At 27.2% G+C, this 20,756-nt stretch overlaps 3 protein-coding genes across 3 annotated transcripts; 2 read left to right on the forward strand and 1 right to left on the reverse strand.

The window, feature by feature from the left end:
* Nucleotides 1-1,159: 1,159 nt before the first annotated feature.
* On the reverse strand, nucleotides 1,160-3,478 carry LOC113363602 (zinc finger protein OZF-like). Its single transcript, XM_026606096.1, has 8 exons — nucleotides 3,276-3,478; nucleotides 2,994-3,212; nucleotides 2,694-2,810; nucleotides 2,525-2,618; nucleotides 2,209-2,414; nucleotides 1,973-2,149; nucleotides 1,841-1,897; nucleotides 1,160-1,659 (listed from the first exon to the last, which is right to left on the reverse strand). The coding sequence occupies exons 2-8, from the start codon at nucleotides 3,108-3,110 to the stop codon at nucleotides 1,201-1,203; spliced, it is 1,227 nt and encodes a 408-aa protein (XP_026461881.1). The 5' UTR covers nucleotides 3,111-3,212; nucleotides 3,276-3,478; the 3' UTR covers nucleotides 1,160-1,200.
* A 342-nt stretch (nucleotides 3,479-3,820) lies between these two features.
* Nucleotides 3,821-4,753, forward strand: LOC113363185 (ADP-ribosylation factor-like protein 2). The gene is made up of 4 exons (XM_026605666.1): nucleotides 3,821-4,047; nucleotides 4,121-4,276; nucleotides 4,339-4,537; nucleotides 4,604-4,753. The coding sequence occupies exons 1-4, from the start codon at nucleotides 3,983-3,985 to the stop codon at nucleotides 4,736-4,738; spliced, it is 555 nt and encodes a 184-aa protein (XP_026461451.1). The 5' UTR covers nucleotides 3,821-3,982; the 3' UTR covers nucleotides 4,739-4,753.
* A 6,759-nt stretch (nucleotides 4,754-11,512) lies between these two features.
* LOC113363545 lies at nucleotides 11,513-18,171 on the forward strand. The gene is made up of 5 exons (XM_026606036.1): nucleotides 11,513-13,959; nucleotides 16,122-16,368; nucleotides 17,446-17,561; nucleotides 17,625-17,748; nucleotides 17,965-18,171. The coding sequence occupies exons 1-5, from the start codon at nucleotides 11,697-11,699 to the stop codon at nucleotides 18,062-18,064; spliced, it is 2,850 nt and encodes a 949-aa protein (XP_026461821.1). The 5' UTR covers nucleotides 11,513-11,696; the 3' UTR covers nucleotides 18,065-18,171.
* Nucleotides 18,172-20,756: the final 2,585 nt, after the last annotated feature.

The raw sequence follows: 20,756 nt of genomic DNA on the forward strand, positions 1-20,756 counted from the left end.
TTTTCATTGATATTTTATATAATATACAATATCACAGATTTTTTTTTATGTTATTATATACTAGGTGTACTACTAATACCTAATTCAAAATGTTTTACTTTTCTGTTAACAATCTCTGCTCATTGTCCTTTGTTGTCTAAACAGCTGTATAAAATTATTATATATGAAAAACAAATTAATGAATAATCAATTACCTAAGGAGGTGTTCTGGTCTAGGGGCATGATTCGCATAAAATTTTATGCAATTTTAAAAAAAGGCGAGAAAATATTCTTACTATCAATTAATGTTTTGAGAAATAGAAAAAAAATAAAAATTGAAAATAGTCATAAATTTTTATTTCGAGCAAGTGATGAAGTGGGGGGTTTCAAAAATTGGCAACTTATTGATTTCAAGATTAGCGAGGTTGATGGTTGGGTTGGTGGCTCCCTGCTCAATACTAATATTTAAAGTTAAATATTTTTCTGTTAACTTATAGCATGTTCTCAAAATCCCATTTCGCGAATTTGATGAATCTTGAAAGACATTGTTATCATAGTTCACCAGGATTGTGACAAATATTCAAAGTTGGTAAATTTAACTGATTTCAAGATTTGCGCGGTTGATGGATGGGTAGTTCCGCGCTCCATACTAATATTTAAACAGATAGTATGTTCTCAAAAACCCATTTTGCGAATTTAATGAAACTCAAAAGACATTGTTATCATAGTTCACTAAGATTGTGACAAAAATATAAAGTTTGTAAATTTAATTGATTTTAACATTTGCGCGGTTGACGGATGGGTAGTGCCGCGCTCAATACTAATATTTTAGTCCTCCAAATATTCTGAAAAAAATACATTTTGATTATTAATCTGCATAATTAAATTTGATATTCTCTAATTTGTAAAAAATAGTAAAAATCGGAATTTGGGGATGAGCGTAGTTCATGCTGAAGAAAAGTCTATTAAAAAAAAACTCTGTAAAAATTTTAGGTAAATTGGTCCAATGTAAATTGGGAAATCATAAAGAAATTAAACATAAATAATAAAAGAAGAGATTTGTTTTATTTTTATAACATGTACATATATAAATTATTTAAAAATAATCATTGTATTAAAAATTTATCTTCATAATGTATCGATTGCTTAAAGTCTGTTTAACCAAAAGCCCATAAAAGTATGATTTATTACAGAAAATATAAAATATTGTGAGAAAAGATATTATATAACCTCATGTTTTTGATGAATTTTCATATGTGTTTTTAAAGCAGTCATTTGAATAAAAGCTTTTGCACAGATAGTGCATACATTAGGTTTTTCGCCCGTATGTGTCATTCGGTGATGCTTCAAAGTCTCAGCTTTAGCAAATGATCTTTCACACAAGTCACAATGAAATGTTCTTATTCCTGCATGCATTCTAAGGTGCCTATCTAGATTTCCTTTTGCAGCAAATGATCTTTCACATACATTGCATGAGTATTTTTTGATTCCAGTATGATACACCATATGCCTTCGTAATTCATGTGCTGATACAAATCTGTGTCCACATGTCGAGCAAACTTGATTCTTTATTCCTGTATGTCGTTTAGAATGCTCTTGTAATTTCGATTTCACTTTAAAAGATTTTCCGCATTGCTCACATTTGAAAGGACATTCATCAGAATGAGTAAGCATATGCCTCTGGAAAAAATACTTATATGCATTCAAACTTGAATGATATCAATTACATGATATACATATTTAAATTTCATATATATATATATATATATATATATACATATATATATATATATATAATGTGTGTGTATGTATCTGCGGGTGTGAGTATAAAATTACAAAGAAAATAATATAGTCAACTTACAGCCAATCTTGAATTAGTTATAAATGCTTTTCCACAAGTTTCACATATGTATTCTTTCTGAAATAAATTAATTATTATATATTAATGTTATTCGGATTATCTTAGTCTTTGTTTACTTATATTATAACTTACTATTCCTGCATCTCCCAAATGTATTTTTATATGTGCATTTAGAGAACTTTGCTGATAAAATGATTTGTCACATTGCAAACAAAAATAATTTCTTGGTCTTCTTAGATGAGTTAACATATGTTGTTTCAATCCGGACATCTTATTAAACTCTCTATTGCATGTTGCACAGTAGTAAGGCTAAAAAATAAGGTTTCATTATTTTTTTATTTCTTATTTCTCTTTTTCCCAACTTCTACCTTCTTTCCCTCATGTTTACGTAAATGAGCTTCTAAACCTAAATTTGTTTTCATTTTACGACTGCAAATATGACATTCCAACTTAAATTTTTCTCTGGCTTTATATCTAGTATTCGTTTTTTTGCACACGCTCTTTCTTAACCTTTTTTTAGGTTGTTTTTTTACTTCATAACTAGGATCATATTCTTCCCTATCATCTGCAGAGTCTAAAATAGAAACAAAATTAAAGAATTACACTGACATTTTAAATCCTAATTATAATTGAAAAAATATGCATAATAATTTGAAATTCACTCAAATTTGTCTTTTATATTACCATCAGATATATTGTTACTATCTAAATTTGCTTCTGGTTCTTCAAGCTTCAATTCTAATGGATAATCTGGTATCTCTTGCTTAACGTTGATTACCTACAAACAGATAAATTTCTATATAAGATGCCTTTTATAAATCAAAAATAATTTTAACTGTACGTTTCCATATACCTGCTGTCTTAAGGTCACGTCATTTCGAATACACTGCTCCCTAAATTCTAGGACTGATTCTAATTGTGCAACACATTTTTTACATATTTTATGTGGTAATCCATCATTTTCATTTAGCTAAAATTAGGTATATTAATCTTTAGTTTATTAAGGCCTCAAATTGGAATAAGTAAATTACTGAAAGTTTAAAATATGCATGATTTATGATTTAATACAGCGTTTTTGCATTATGATTTTGTTTTGAGTTTTACTTGATAAAAGCATCTACTCTATAAGTTTTATACTGCCTTAATAACATACCTCAATAGAAGTAGTAAGAGAATAAATGTAAGACAGTTTGTCGTCCAAGAGAGTTTTCATATCACACTCATTGTTGCACAAGCAAGCTCTACACACGTTCTCAAATAAAGGCAACATGTTGATATTGAGTAATTTATAATATATAACAATTTTAATTCCTCATTAGGGTTTTGTTGGGCACATCCAGCCGTAATTGAAATTATTAACAGCGCCACATTGCTGTAATACAATTATTTGTATAATTTACGTATGTAAGTTAATGAAATATTTGGTTGTATTTACCATTAGTTACAATTATATCTTCAGGACATAGTTTTGTGTTTAATTGATTTATTTATTTGTTTATTCATATGCAAGCCTTGATCAATAATAAAACATTATTACAAGCAATTGTCAAACATAATAAAACAGCAGAAATGCTATACATGCATAATTTATTATCATATTATATTATGATTATTAATAATAATTAATTGCAGAGTAAAATTTTCAGTTTATATCAATTTTAAAAGATTTTAGCTGTGTTTTGTTAAAATTTTTTAGTTGTTTTTATTTTGGCTGGTATACTTGTGTCGATCTGTCACCAACAATGCACATAGAGACCATACGTCAGGGGAATGCTGAGATTGGACATATCAACACTGCACAAATGGTGTCATAACTGTCATATCCTAGACATGTCATATGTCATATACTCTTTTCTTATCTATGGGTGTCATTGTCAAATTATAACTAAACTTTATTTATTTAATTTAATATTTATTGTTAGATGTTGTAATAAAATTCATAAAATAAATTAAAAAGTTACACTTGATTTAATTTATAAAGTAAAATCCAGTAAACATGACAACCTGCTTCATTTACGCATAAAATCACACGTGTAGATTCAGCTTGAATTGTTGATTGACAGTTATTTGCGAAACAAAACATTTCCTTTCCATTCATTTATTAATTTTGTTTATAAGTTTTATCACATTCTCCTTATAAAAATGGGGTTTTTGAGTATTCTAAAAAAAATGAAACAAAAAGAAAAGGAAATGCGTATACTGATGCTGTATCCTTTTCCAAAAGAAATTTTAGGCAATATAAATTTTACTGAACCGTATGACGACCTTATCTAGAATTAGTGGTCTTGATAATGCAGGAAAAACGACAATATTAAAAAGATTCAATGGCGAGGCAATAGACACAATATCGCCTACATTAGGCTTCAACATAAAGACTTTAGATCATAGGGATTATAAGCTGAATATGTGGGATGTGGGGGGACAAAAATCCTTACGGTTTGTTAATATTAATTAACTCCTATTCCTTCACATCAATTCAATTCTGTATACTCTCGTAGATCATATTGGAGAAATTATTTTGAATGCACAGATGGTCTTGTATGGGTGGTTGATTGCGCTGATAAAAGACGTATGGAATCTTGTCGGGAAGAGTTACATATTTTATTAGAAGAAGAACGACTGGCAGGTGCTACATTATTAATTTTGGCAAATAAACAAGATTTACCTGGCGCGTTGAGTGCACATGAAATATCTGAGGTAGATTATTACTTGAATTATGAGTTATTTTTTTCGCTTTATTTAAAAATATACTTTGTATTATAGTTTCTCAATCTTAGTGGTATAACGACACATCATTGGAATGTTTTTGCCTGCAGTGCTGTTACTGGCAAAAATTTACTTACTGCAATCAATTGGCTCATTGATGATATAGCTGCTCGAATATTTACTTTAGATTGATTTTAATATTCTTATCTTTATATTTATATTACATTATTATTTATTGTCTCTAAAATTATTCACTTAACAGTACGTTTAGAAGAGGATAACATAATCTGTGTAGCTGTGAATGTGAAATATGATACATATGTAAACTATTATTATCATTATGATACATTTTCTTTAAGTTTACATATGCTTAGTCATTTGCCAATATAGTAAAAGCTTTTCTTATTAACTAAAATACGAATTGTTATTGAATAAAATATTTTTTTTATTAACGATGCACTGCTATATTAGCTCAATGTGTCTAGTATCAAACCATATAAGGCATTTCCTTATCAAGAACGCTTTAGCAAACGCATTTAATTATTATTAGTAATAATATTTTATATAAATGATTGATATATTTATATTTATATATTTTGTATACAAATATTTTATCTAATACAGATTGAAAATGAAAATAATCTTTACAATATAACATTCTATTCTAATATTATCATCTTTTTCTAAAAATAAGGAAATTATAATTTTAAACCAATAATCATTTATTTTAGGTCTAAATTTTATCTAATATAGATTGAAAAAAAAAAATCATCTTCATCTTCATCTTCTTCTAAAAATAAGGAAATTATAATTCTAAACCAATGATCATTTATTTTAGGTCTAAATATATTGTATAACGTTATAAAAGTGAATATATTTTCTGTTTATTTTAATTTGTTTCTGAGCAAAAAATGAGATTTTTTCAAACTAAATTTAATTTTGTTTCTCAGCTTTTGGTAAAACAAATAAACAATTAACAAGTGCGTCTATTAAATTTCTCGAAAACTAGTGATTAATTTGATCGAATTGGTTGACGTTATTTGATAACATTGATGGCCATCGAAATGTCGAAGAATGAACAAATCTCTCTATTCTTCTGATTTCACAAATTACACAAAAAAATGTTATAACATCTGCTTGGTCAAGTTGTTTCCTAAATAAATTTTTCACAACATTACTTCTGATGGTTTAACGCACTTTCATATTTTAGTAAAATATTCAATAATCATAATGATATATAATATAAAAAATTCCGCTACATATAATCAAAATTCGAGCTCTTTATAACTTAAGTTATGAGGTTCAACAAAAGGCGTAATCATTAATGTTTTTTTAAAGGTTCAAGCAAAATTCGCAAAAATATTAAATTTGAAATAATTTTTTTTAAATAAACAATTATTTTGTCAAAACAAGCAGAAAGTTTTTTGAATAATTTAAATCGGATCGCTTAGTTCTCTCAAAAACTACCTTTTTTGCACATTTAGCTCAGTATCTCCAAAACGGCTGAATCTGCCTTTGCCAAAATCTAATTACCACTTCTGCCCGTAATTATAAATTAAATATTTTTTAAATCATTCAAATCGGATGTTCCATCCTCTCAAAAACTCGATTTCTATTTTCCGCCATTTTTTCTCCGTTTCTCCAAAACGGCTGGACCTGCCTTTGCCAAAATCTAATCAGTACATCTCCCTATCAATAGGAATCGAATGTTTTTTTTGGAACCATTCAAAAAAGTTGATCCGTGCGCACGAAAACGTGGACGAAAAATTGTATCCATACGTACATACACACACATTCATTTTTTCAGAAGTATGCCAAAATGTTCAGAAACCTTCAAAACGTGAAGAAATGTAAAAAAATTCAATTTCGATTTTTTGACGATTACAATAACTTACCCTACGGAAAGTTAATAATAATAAAAATAGAGATATATTGCGATTTGAAAAGGCAAAATAGATTTAAGTTATCTCCAAAACAGCTGGATCTGACTTTGCCAAAATCTAATCACCACTTCTGCCCGTAATTACAAATTGAATATTTTTTTTAAATCATTCAAATCGTTGTTCAATTCTCTCAAAAACGGATGTTCCATCCTTTCAAAAACTCGATTTCTATTTTCTGCGCTCTTTGCTTCGTATCTCCGTAACGGCTGGACCTGCCTTTGCCAAAAACTAATCAGCATCTCTCCTTATCAATAGGAATCAAATGTTTTTTGAATCATTCAAATCGGTTGATCCATACGCCCGAAAACGTGGACGAAAATTTGTATCCATACATACACACACACATCCATTTTTTCTGAGGTATGCCAAAACGTTCAGAAACCTTCAAAACGTCGAGAAATGTAAAAATTTTCAATTCCGATTTTCGGCCCATTACAATAACTTACGCTACGGGAAGTTAATGATAATGAAAAATATAGATTTATTGCGAGTTGAAAAGGCGAAATAGATTTAAGGATTGAACCCTCCGATTCGAGAGCACTGTATCATTGTCAGAGCTAGTTCGCGTCATCGCAGATTCCCCTCGCTCGCATATAAGCGTAAGCGCACAATTACAGATCCTAGCTACACGAAGCAAGTTCGAGCGAACGAGCGAACGAACGCACGAACGCTGCGGTGAATTCAAGCATAGCTGACGCTACTCGTCTCGTACTCGGCGGTCGGCGCGACTGCAAGCGATCATTGCGAAGAAGAAACGTCTTCGTGTAATACCGATTGAACCTCGCCCGCCTTCGGCGGGCTCGTTTGATCGCCATAACACATTTAACTTAAACTCAAACTCATGTGTATTTAAATTTGTTTTAAAACCTATTGTGTCAAAAGTTATACAAGTAATACTAGTCGAATTAGATACTGTAACAAGTGCTTCGGTTTGTGTTTCCTTAGTTTTCAAGTTGAACAGAAAATATCAAACAGTTCATCATCTGAATTCGTTAATTTCCGAAGTAAATCCTAAAATAGAAAATTAGGGCTAACAGTAATATGCTAGCCAGACAGACGAAGTGTGTAACAAGAATATATCTCAAAAGTGGAACATTTTACAAAAAGATGATAATGCAAACGATGTAACGCAGCCAGAAAAAAGCAAGTTGAAAATATTTTTCTCTATCATACTAATCATTCTTATATTCATTCTTACGCTTTTAAACCTATTATCTATATCATTAATATTAATATATATGTATATAGGCATGCATGCGTGTGTATAGATAAATAATATATATATATATATATATATATATATATATTTCGGTTCTAATTTAAAATATTTCGTTAGAGCACTACGGTGTGAAAGGCAATGGAAAATCTCTTATAAGATATTAAGTTCAGGTCAAGTACCTGTCTTTAGACCGAGCACCCTTTCATTATAGTGATCTGCCTAATATATACATATACAAATATATACATATATATATACACATATTTATATTATAATTATTGGATTAATTAAATTCGCAAGAGATTAATTAATGTTTCGGCTATTTAATTTTGATGTTAAGATATTTGACTAAATTCTTCTAAGGCGTTACGTCAAATAAAATGTCAAACATTTTAGGATGTTCAAACGTTTTGACATAATATTTTGTGTCATCATCAGTGAGACTCCCATAGACATTTACCATCCTAACTTATAAGTAAACAAAAAAATGTTTTAAATAAATATATAAGCATAATACTCTCCAGCATAATTATTAATTAATAATTAATTATAATTATTATTATTAATAATATATTATAATTTATTTAAAACATTTTTTTGTTTAATAATGTCTATTTCTCTTTATTATCTAATATTCACTGATGATGACATAAAATATAATGTCGAAAATGTTTAGAATATTATTGATTAATTTATATAACTATTTGACTCTTTATATGATGCAGAAATGCCTTAAAAAATATCCATATATATTAGATTTTTTAACTTCCAGAAGGAGAAGTTTGTTTTCATCAAAAATCCGATTCGCTAATTTTATGTTTTCTCGACGTTTCAAGCAATTCTGAATCGAATGAGACCAAATTTGGAAAAAGTATGTGTGTGTGTGTGTGTATGTGTGTGTGTGTGCGTGTATGTGAACAGATTTTTTTATATTTATCTTATATTTAATTAGTTAATTTTTTTATATATTTAATCATTTTTATATTGAATTTAAATTTGAATTTAAAGTTTTGTTTGCTTAGTTTTTATAAACCAATGTGTTAATTTTGAGTGTTTTTTGTTATGTTTTTTTGAGCTTCTATATACTAGATGACCCGACAGACGTTGTCCTGTACCCACGTCTACAATTCAAAAGCTCCAAAATTTTTAATATCCTGTCCTATACGTTTTTTATTTGATGTCCTGTCTTTTTGATTCATTCATGGTTTTTGCATAAACACTATAAAAATTCAGAAAAAAATAATGTAGTATTTGCGGTAAAAGAACAATATCACCCTTGATTTTACCTCACAACATAATTGCTTCAATAATTTAGTCTATAATTTTCATTTTAGTTGCTTTTTGGCAATTACAATTTCTAAAATACAATTTCCTTACTAATAATTTAATAAACATTATTGTTTATATTCAAATCTTAGGTGAATTAATTTGTAAAATCTAGTTTATATGTGCACTCTGCAATCTAAGATCAACTTGCTAAATATTCCATATCCAATGCCAATTTTTGACAATGAAAGAAATTCTAAATCATTTTTTATTAAGTAGAAATATTTTTTGTATTGTTGAATAATTTATAGTAAAGTAAACTAACATGCATAATTCATAATTTAAAAAAATAATGCATATGCACTTTGGACTTATTGCGTTATTTGTTAAACTGAATTATATAATTTCATCTTCCAAACATCTACTGTATCTTTATATTATTTTAATTTCTATCACATTTCAGCTGCTTTTCGGCAATGATAATGTAGACATTATATTTTTTTGTATATTATATTCTAATATCATCTAGACTCATAATTTTAGCTAAACCCAAATTTCAAGTGAATTGACATTTCTAGCAAATGGCAGTTCAGATATTTTCAATGTCACACAATTATAAGTCATTTTTTGTAATTTTTGCCAATAATTTCTACAATTTTACTATAGTTTATTGAATCTTAAAAATTTTCTTTGACAAACTCTAAAAAGAATTATCAAATCCGAATAACCGTTGAGGAAAAGTATCAAATCATACACCCGTATAGGAGAATTTTATATTTAGGATATATCTTGATGTTTTTTTCGAAGTTAAAACATATTTAAAAATAATTAGCACCCCATTCGTCTAGTAATATCTCTAAATATAATTAGGAAAAAATAATTTCCCTTATATTATACGTTTCGGCTCTTGATGTGTGTCATCATTCAAAATAATGTCAGTAATTCAAAATAGAATATAAAGAATTAAGAGCAAGTATATAAATATGCCAGGATAAAAGCACAAAATTTAAAACAACAGGACAATAATGAAGAAAATTATTTCTTCTTAATTTTATTTTTTATTTCGACGTTTGGGCTGCTATTTATATATATATATATATATATATATATATATATATATATATATATATATATTGAATGGTAGAGTCTTGGATTTGTGTATATTTTGTAGAGTTTCGAACAAGAATCCAAAAATAATACAAAATAAAAAACAAGAAAAGTTTTTAAAAAAACAATTTCTTTATTTAATTATTCTTTATTTAATTATCTTTTAGTAATTTTGATTTACAAAATCTAATTATTCGGTGGAAAATTAACTCACAAATTCATTTTTGTTAAAAAAGCTTGTTTAGTGAAAAAGTGCTAACAAATATTCAAACATACAGGTAATTAATTCAACTTTGTCATTAACCTTTTCTTAAAAAATTTCCATAACTTTCAAAAAAATTTCTATTATGTTTAATATCCTGTTCTGATAATCCACTCATTTATTTTTATCATTTTTATCATTTTCATTTTGAACATATTATCATATTTCTGTATATTATTATATTTTTTTGCAATTAATTAATTATTTAAGAAAAATCTATTTTCTTTTCCTAAACATATTGTTTGCTAAAATCTCATCAAGATCATGTTTCTTGACAGATGTCCTGAAGATGGAACGTACCTAGTTCCGAAACGTCGACAATAAACAAATAATTAAATAAAGAAATTGTTTTTTTAAAAACTTTTCTTGTTTTTTATTTTGTATTATTTTTGGATTCTTGTTCGAAACTCTACAATATATATATATATATATATATATATATATATATATATAAAATAGACAAAGTCCTGGATTTTTTCAATAAATTGATATATGTTTCTTTTACGAACAATAAATATAATAAATAAAAAACAATTTGTTTTTTGTGGATGTTTAATTACGACGTTTCGGAAGTAGATACATTCCATCCTCAGGTTTCTTCTGCAATATTGATCTATATATCCATATCACTAATTTTTTGTTAAAAACACATGAAAAAAAATTCAAAAAATTTCAAAAATTTGACTTCACACGACTAAATTACTGTATGTAATTCAATTCAATTCAATTTTTATGATAACATAATTAATATGAGAATTTTTATAAATTATTGAAACTTAATGAATATTACGTTATGGATTAACAATAAAATTAACCATAAAGGATTTCGCTTCAATATATATCGAATTATCAAGTGAATGAAAATTATTCATTTAATACATTTCTAGCCTCTTCTCAAAATGTGCTAAAAACAGTTTATTTCTCTGTAATAAATTTGATGTTTCCTCATTGCCATTGTCAACACTCTGTATATAACATTAGTAACTTTTCTGTATGTAGGTTTGTAGAGAGCACGTAAAAAATACTTTTGCTCTACTGTTGAAACTGATATCCAACTTTTAGCTAGGCATTTTGCTTTATGTAAGAACATTGTAATTAGTTGTTATGTGAATTTACTTTATATAAATTTTAATGATTTTATTTAATATGATTTTCATGTGCAGTGCTCGGTGTGTAGTATCCTGGCCGCTCCCTCCACAACTCCGTCTGCTAGTGAAAATGGAACGCGGAAAAAAATAATGAAAAGATGATAAATGTAATGATAAATCGAAAATTTATTAATAAATAATTATATTATTTATAATTATTAAAATTCAACACAGCAAATTGGACAATGAGGTTATTCAGTCCAATATGTTCGTCAATTTTCTTTTCGTCAATTTTTTGTTTGTTAATGCGTTCGTTATTGACGGATACATCATGGACGAACTTTTCAAACAGACCGAAAGAAACACACGAACTAATGGAAAACACCTAGCCGAAGATAAAATGTTAATTGACAAAATTAATAATAACGAATCGGATGATTATTTGACAAATAATAAAAAATATGAACTTGCGGAAGCTGTCGAAGATGCAAGTTCGAAATCCAAAGATATTGTCAAGAACGAAGAATTATTTATTGCTAATCTTGTAAATGATATTAAATTCCTGAATGATATGAACATAGTACATAAATTTATTTTGTTAGATAAAATAATTGAAAAATACTCAATGAACCAAAGAATAAATGAGTTTAACTCTGATAATAACGATTTAGAAAAATACGAAAACGACAATGCAGATCTGTTTGAATACCAAAGAAATAGCAATGAGCTTTACGATAATAAAATCGATTTAAAAAATAATGCCTTAATCTATAAGAATGTTGGAGAGGATACCTCTAGTCAGAAAAGTATTTTCCACGACAACAATTATGTGCACTCTCGAAATAAGTTTTTATTGAATGCTAAAATCAAGAAACATAGAAGAAGAGTATCAAACAGCTTTATTAATGCTGTGCCTTTATACAATGCTGGAACCCGAGATATTGATAAAGAAAAACCGGATATTTCAGCGTCAATTCAAACGACGAACGAATCCAAAATTATAGAAAAAAATGATGGTGCCTTTATATATAGTTCCTTGACCAAAAAGGATAATATTTCAATGCTTTCGTCGGACGGAAATATTTTAGTAACTAATCGAACAAAAATTACATATCCAAATTTAACATTGCATAATATTCACAAGCGAAATGTAGATGACCAAAAATATCTAGCAAAGCCTCAAGAGTCTTCTAATAACTCTACGTTTACGAGTAAACCAAAGCTTAAAAAACAATACTGTCACTCAAGAGACCCTGAAACGTTAACCTATTTTTCACCGATAGCTGTAGAGGTCACAATTACATCGATTTCGACCAAAAATAATAAACTAAATGAAAATGATGAATTTTCAAGTAATTGGTGGACGAAAAATGGTTTTGAATATTCATTGGTGAGAAACCGGCCTATGATTTATCCAGCTCATCGAATCAATAGTCGAGGCGATCGAACAAATGGCATCTATTCAGCAGTTTTCAGAATAAATAAAGTTTTGAAAGATGTTTACAATAAACTTGAACCAAACAAATATATCAAATTACAATTTTTGCGAAAAATGAAAAACAGTAAGAAAATAAATTGTGGCTACATATTTAGTCAAGACTTCCAAAAATATTACAAAGATAGTGAACAAGGCGAGAGCAGGAGTATGAAAAATATTAGAGTTGATGAGCATGTGGGGAATATTACGAGGCCTAGAAGACAAATTCCAGAAGGTGCTAATGTCTTTGCTAGTAGATTTGAAACCATTCATAATCCAACAAGGTCTCAGACAAATCTGGAATTCTATCGTAACCAAAGATTTATTTCGAATCATCGTAATTTTAATTACACGGAGCATACTCAGAACCAAAGAAGAAATTTCAATTTCAATAGTGCGCCTCAGGCATTCGTTGATAAGAAAATGTACTCGGTCACAGTTTTAGAAACGGAGCCGGAGGTTAGACAACCGATTGCGAATAACCAAAGATTTTATAAGAATTCATTTCAAATGAAGCAAGACTACATAGATTTTAGTGAACCCATTACCGAATCAAAACCTTCATTTAATGAACGAAGTTCAAAAATTAGTGAAAATAAACGTATTTATTCTAGTGAAACTAATATAAATCGATCTAAAACTAATGAAAATAGATATACTAAAAAAATAACTAAAAATAGACCTAATATTTATTCTAGTATTAATGAACATGATATTAATAAACCTGATCATTCTAGTGAGAGGGACACCTTAATTTTAATGAACAGTGAGTTGAATTCTGCGGATAAACAATTATACACATCATTTTTAAAACAAAGTGATTCGCATGTGGGATCGAGACCCCAACCGTCCTTAACCACGAAACGACAAAGCAATTTCCCAAAGAATGAAAAATTTTATCTAATAGAAGCTGATTTAAAGTTATCTAAAACTTACGTGCTTTTCATGAATCATGAAATAAGTTCAAGGGACTATAATGTTTTGAGTGAACCACTTTTAGTCACTCCGAAAACAATGAAATCCATACAGCGGGCCCTTAAAACGCAGTACGGTAAGTTTATGTAATAAATATTCAAAATAGAGATATATTTAAGATCTACTAATCTTTACTCATTTTTTTAGACCTCAATAAAGATCCTCAACTATTAATTTTGTAAAAAAAGATATTTTTTATATATTCAGCTATTTAATTTTTTTACAAAATTGAGCTGAGTATCTTTATTGAGGTTTAAAAAAATGAGTAAAGATTAGTAGATCTTAAATAAATCTATTATATGTGAGTGTGTGTGTGAAAATTTTCAAAGCACAGACAAAAAATATAAGATTTTTGAAGATTCATACATCAATAATTAATTCTCCAAAAATCTTAGAGCTTAAATAAATCTTTGATATGTGAGTGTGTGTGTGAAAGTTTTCAAAGCAAAGACAAAAAATATAAGATATTTAGAGATTCATGCATCAATAATTAATTCTCCAAAATATTGTTTTTTATTTCAAGTATTGCCTTTGTAGATCTAATACATATATTTGAAATTTAAAATTATCTTGATCTGCTTTCGACTTTGAAACTTTCAGTAAATCTAACAACAAATATTCGAATATAATATTATATTTTATTATTAATATTAGAGCATTTGTATGTATTGAAAAACGTATAATTAAAAAAAAATTTTTTGAAGTTCGAAAAATGGTCTGCTAATTACTTCAAATATATATCTACATATCATAAATCAATCAATCAATTATATATGCCTATATATATGTATGAATTGTGTTATACACATTATAAATGATATTAGAAACATTAACTAGTGGTGCATGGCATCATGCCTTAAGACAAATTGCTTTAACTTCCTGTACAGAAAACTAAATTAATAAAAAAAGCTTTGCAAAACTATGAAAAAAAAAATTTTTTTGAGAAATTTTGAAATTTTTGAAAAAAATTACTTTTTTGAATTTTTTGTTATATTTTGATTTTTTTTTGGGACCTGTCTTTTTTTACAAAAAATTCACCAGTTGTTCATTTCATCCATACAAGTAAAAGGTTTTTTGAAAAATTTTAATCGGACGCTCCGTTATCTTAAAAACTGAAATACCATTTTTGGCACTTTTTGCGCCCTACTTACGAAACGCCTAGACCTGCCTTTGCCAAAAACTAATCAGCACGTCTCTTTATTAGTAAGAATAGAATGTTTTTTGAACTATAGAAATCAGTTGATCCGTGTTCGTGAAATCGTCGACGAAAATTTGTATCCGCACACACACATAAATCCATTTTTTGTAAGGTGTGCCACAATTTTCAGAAACCTCTGAAACGTAAGGATTATAATCTGCAGTAACATTATTTAATTTTTTTATTTTACATTTTATATCTGGTATTTTTATTTTAATATTAATTTCAATTAAGTAACAAAAACGAAGCAGATATAAAACATACACACACACACACACATATATATATATATATATATATATATATATATATATTTCAAAGTAACTAGCAGCCCATTCGTCGAAATAAAAAAGGTATAAAGTGTAAATACTTTTATTTATACGTTTCGACACAATATATATATATATATATATATATATATATACTTGGCCTTAATTACATGTTGGAAATTGTATTAATTCACTCAATGGATACACTTTTTCTTCGATGAATGTGTGGGTCTAAATAGATCATCTATATATATATATATATATATATAAATATATATATATAATATATATATATACATGTGTGTATATATATTAAAATTCATAAAGGCATCGTTATATCTAAATATATATTTAATATTTTGCGAATGCAAATTGCAATAAAGAACTTTTTTTATAATTTAATAACTTGAGTTTATTTGTATATTGATAATTAAATCATTTGCCGTTTCTGAAGAAAATGAATCTTACCCGTACGAATCATCACGAAATTCACGTGAAACAATATTTTGAGGTGTGCCAAGCTTATATTTTATAATGATTATAATGTTAAATGTAAAACTTAAAATGTAGAGCATTTAATATATTTCTGGACTTGATATGAAAATTTGGCAAGTTTCCAAAGTACCTGTCAGCATCCGTACAAAATACCAATGTTCGAGTTCGACTTGCCCGAAGATATTAGTTTGTTTTTATTGCAATTATTGTGCAAACGAGTAGAAAAGCTGATGCTAATCCGATCCTAGAAAACTGAATTTTGATTTTTCTCACCAGGTAAGCCTGCTGGCATTGTTCCACCAGTGTCGTCTCGTGAAACCGCGGCCAACGTCGGTGAACGACGTCAGATCGTCTGTCGGACGGTAGGGGAACCCCCTCCACGGGTAACCTGGTTCAAGACAGGGACAGCAGGAAGGTTAAGGAATGCTGCACGAAAGGGACAGGCTAAAAGAAATCAGTCAGTCAAAAAAAGGAACGAGAACCGTTCAAAATCGGAATCCGGTTACAGGATTATACACCAGAGGTATGAAGATGGGTATAAGGTTTACAAGTACTCACGTATTATCGATAAGTTATTCTTTAGATTTTTTTATCTGTGAAGGGTCGCATTTAATTATGGTATATTTTGATACAATTTTGTTTATTTATCATCAATTGTTATTTTTTGCCCCAACATTACGATGCATGGATTATTAGCGATACTCGTTTGCATTATGCTTGGATATTAATGATTTAATAGACTAAATGCAGTTTAAATATGTAGTATTTATCTCTAGCTCATCCAGTAACTTGTAAAAAATTCAGTACTTAGCAACAAACCAGAAACAATAAAACATATCAATGAAAATACTTTAATGACAACCATGTTAGTGAAAAAGAATATAGAATATTTTATTTAAAACACTAAATTAAAATAATAATACCGACCAACACGCAGTTTAAATAACAGTCAAGTATATATTTTTTGTGTATCAAAAATATATCTATAACCACCTGAAAGAAAGATATAATATATATATTTTGAAGTATGTGAATTTGGTATTGATATATATTTTGATGAGTTATTTTGATTCGGGCAGTAACACCAATTAGTTTCGGTTTTCGTCGAGACCGTCATTCAGTGGAACAACTAACAAATTTTATAACTAATATAGAAGGAAAATGATATAAAATTATAGAACTTATATATAAATACTTACAGAAAATTAATTACACAAAAATACATTACACTATTACACAGTAATAAACCAAGCTATTAATAATTGGAACATTTAAAACTATATGCGTTGACATTGATGTCTAAAGACTGAATGAATTGTGTTTACAATTTTTTTTGTGAATGTGTAAAAAAGACTAAATTTTTTTTAAATAAGTTACTTTCGAAATGTAGGGTCGTGGGATTGAAAAAATCGATGTTATGTTTGAGGTCATTAATGTGTTCTGTGAGCATTGTTTTATATTGGTTTTTGTTTTTGGAATTGTTTTTATGTTGTGATATATATATATATATATATATATATATATATATATATATATATAGTGTACATAAAATATCATTGATATTACGAAAGTTTTTAAAATATCACTTTATTATTTCCAGATATAAATCCATACTAGAATTTCAGAATTTGACACAAAGTGATGAAGGCATCTATCAGTGCAAGATAAAGAATGGAAAAAGTACTTTTGTTCAGAATATAAAATTGACAGTTAAAAGTATGTAATTTTTATAAATACATCTTATCTACTGAATCTACCAAATTCTATTTTATTTTGCAGGCAGGCCACCTACGTTAATACCTTCTCATTTGGAACCATCATACTCAGAATGTCCACATCAACAATTTTGCTTAAATGGTGGTACATGTATGTTCTTTGTAAGATTAGCTGAACCAGCTTGCAAGTGAGTTTTTATCAATTATTTATCTCTGTGAAGTATTTATAAATATTTATATTTAATTTATACAAACAAATAAGACTCGAAAGAGTAGAAGAATGAATTAGTCATAGGCATAGAAATAAATTATATATAGTGCTTGAATACACTATGTGTTTTAAATCTTGAAACATGTTTAATGTTAGTAGATGGAAGTACATTAATTTATTTTATATTATATAGATGTCAAGATGGATTTACGGGTCAACGTTGCGAAAGCAAGCACGTATCTCTACAGAGAGCAACAAATGATTGCGAATTTGGTACGCATTTTTATTGTTAATAATATATATATATACATATATTTATATTATTTATTATTATTTAACGTAATGATCGCTAACATCATCATTCTACAGTTTATTATAAAAAGTTTGAGACATTTTTATATGCCAAAGAATTCGCATTATATGCGCAAATATTTTTTTAATAAGATTATAAGGTTTTATATTGTATTTATCATACTACTCACTGTTTAAAATTTGATGCTATATAAAAAGAAAACCACTGTGATTAGATATGTTTCATGTATACTTGTCGTTTTATGTACTTAATATTACTAATTTAAACAAAATCTAATGAAAGAATTTTGGAACAAAAATATTTATTAAAGCTATAGATTTATATATATTTATCAAAGTTTTCATAAAATATTCAAAAAAAATTCATAGTAATATATTTATACATTAGTAAACATGCTGATACTGTTAACACATATAAATATTTAAAGTTAAAGTTATTTTACCGAGAGATGGTAATGGAGAGGTGAATAATTTCAATTTACTTTTTTCTTACCTAATGACATTTTATAATATATGAATGTATTAATTATTTATAACATATTATTACAACTTTCTTTGACTATGCGTAATTTAAATTATTTCACACATCACATTTTAAATTTTTAAGAAAACGATTCCCGTGTTTTAGATTAAATATATTCTTCTAATATTGCATTTAACGTTTTTTCTATAAGATAGTATGAAAGTCTTATTATAATGATTAATTGTTTTATTTTTACAAACTTATATAGAATGTTCGCAGGTTTAAAAATTGTCATACAGGTGATTGTATTTTTATAATTTTCTAAAGCCATAACTCATTTGTATTCATGTGACGTATAATCATGATATAACTATAATTTTTTTTTAAATGTAAAATATATCCAGAAGTAGATTGCATGTATCAGCTTTATTGATATTTATTTATTTTTTTACAAATAAGATTGCTGAACTTGAAGTGGTTGCAAATGTATTTACTGTTGAAATTCTATGCACTTAAATGTAATTAGGATTTAGGAAATGTGTATTATATATAATACTGTCAATAATTCTTGACACTTAACACATAATTGTTTTATTATTTATTTATTCATTGAACTAAATTATATAGAAATAATATTACTAAAAATAATTATTTTCCTATGTTAACAGTCAATTAAAGTAAATACATGAATATTTTTGATTATTAAGACTTCTTTTTTTTTATCCATAATGCTTCTTCCAACAGACAAAAAATTAGTACAAACTCTGGTTCTAGGTATTCTCTGGTATTTCCATTTATATGGTTTCAAGAGTCATAAAATGAAACGAAAATGTGTTTTACCTGGAAAGGAGTCTTTGAAGTATCTTGTTAGACAATTTGATTTTTAGAAATAAATATTTTTTCTGTACTTTTTAATACTACAGCTATATGATTATTATTTAATAGCACTAAAAGTTAATGACGATCATAATGACCTTTTTTATGAACTTCTTTATGAATCATCTTGTTAATCCAGTCCAGTGATCACTATATTGTTAATATAAATTAGTATAGTATAATTTTTTTATTATTTTATTTAAAAATTTATCAAAACAGTTAGGATCAGGATTATAGAATATAATAATGATAATTTAAGTTTTTCAGTAATTGTGTGCACAGCTCTAGCAGTAAACATGTAAATCTCGAGGCATGTAATAATTAATATAATTATTAGTGAGTGTACAATTTGATTTTTAGTGAAAAATTGTTTATTCCAATAAATCAAAGATAAAACTAGCGGTGCTCACGAAATCGTTGAGAAAAATTTGTATCCGCACACACACATATATCGTCAAATCCACACCACTGAAACGTAAAGTATGCAAAAATTTTCATTTCCGAATTTTTTGCGATTACTTTAATTTACCCTACAGGAAGTTAATAACTAAATTCTATCAACTCTTTAATGCGTATAAATTAATGGCAAAATCAAGAAAAAAGCAATTCTTTACATATATACATGTTATTTCTAATTATTTATTTCATAAACTCAATATTATTTTTAATATATTGCTAATCAAAATAAAATAAATAAAATATGATCAAAAATGTTGTTTGTATGTTTTTTTAGAAATGCTTAGATTGAGTCATTCATTAAGAAGGACTTTATTGTACAGATACAACACATGAGTGTAAACATTGAATGATTCATATTAAATAATACAAACGTGTAATAATAAAGAATCTTGTGAATGTTCAGAAAATAGTTCTTCACTTTCATTTATAATATCAAATGTCGATAAAGTTAAATTATTATATATACAATAACGAAATCAGTTTTTCATATCTCTTTACATAAACTAAACACTTCCAAATACAGATCCATCACGAGCTCTTTATCACATAAAAAATAAAACACAAACAATATTGTCTCTAAGCTATTCGGTATTCGGCCCAATATTAAAAAAGGTGCCGAATACCGAATAGTAACCGAATATTCGGTGCAAGCCTAGTATAATGTGAAATTATTTTGTTTATTTACAATATTTCCTGAAGAAGGGGAATATATCCCCGGAACTACTAATAAATAAATAATAAAATGAATAATGTTTTAGTTTAGAATACATATATATAATATATATGTATATATATTATATATATGTATATATATTTATAATTATATATATATATATATATATATATATAATATAATATTTCGATTTCCTTTTCCG

The sequence above is a fragment of the Ctenocephalides felis genome, unplaced genomic scaffold (assembly GCF_003426905.1).
Source record: "Ctenocephalides felis isolate EL2017-DRISC unplaced genomic scaffold, ASM342690v1 CF-g0.4_SCAFFOLD_00845, whole genome shotgun sequence".
Taxonomy (NCBI): Eukaryota; Metazoa; Arthropoda; class Insecta; order Siphonaptera; family Pulicidae; genus Ctenocephalides; species Ctenocephalides felis.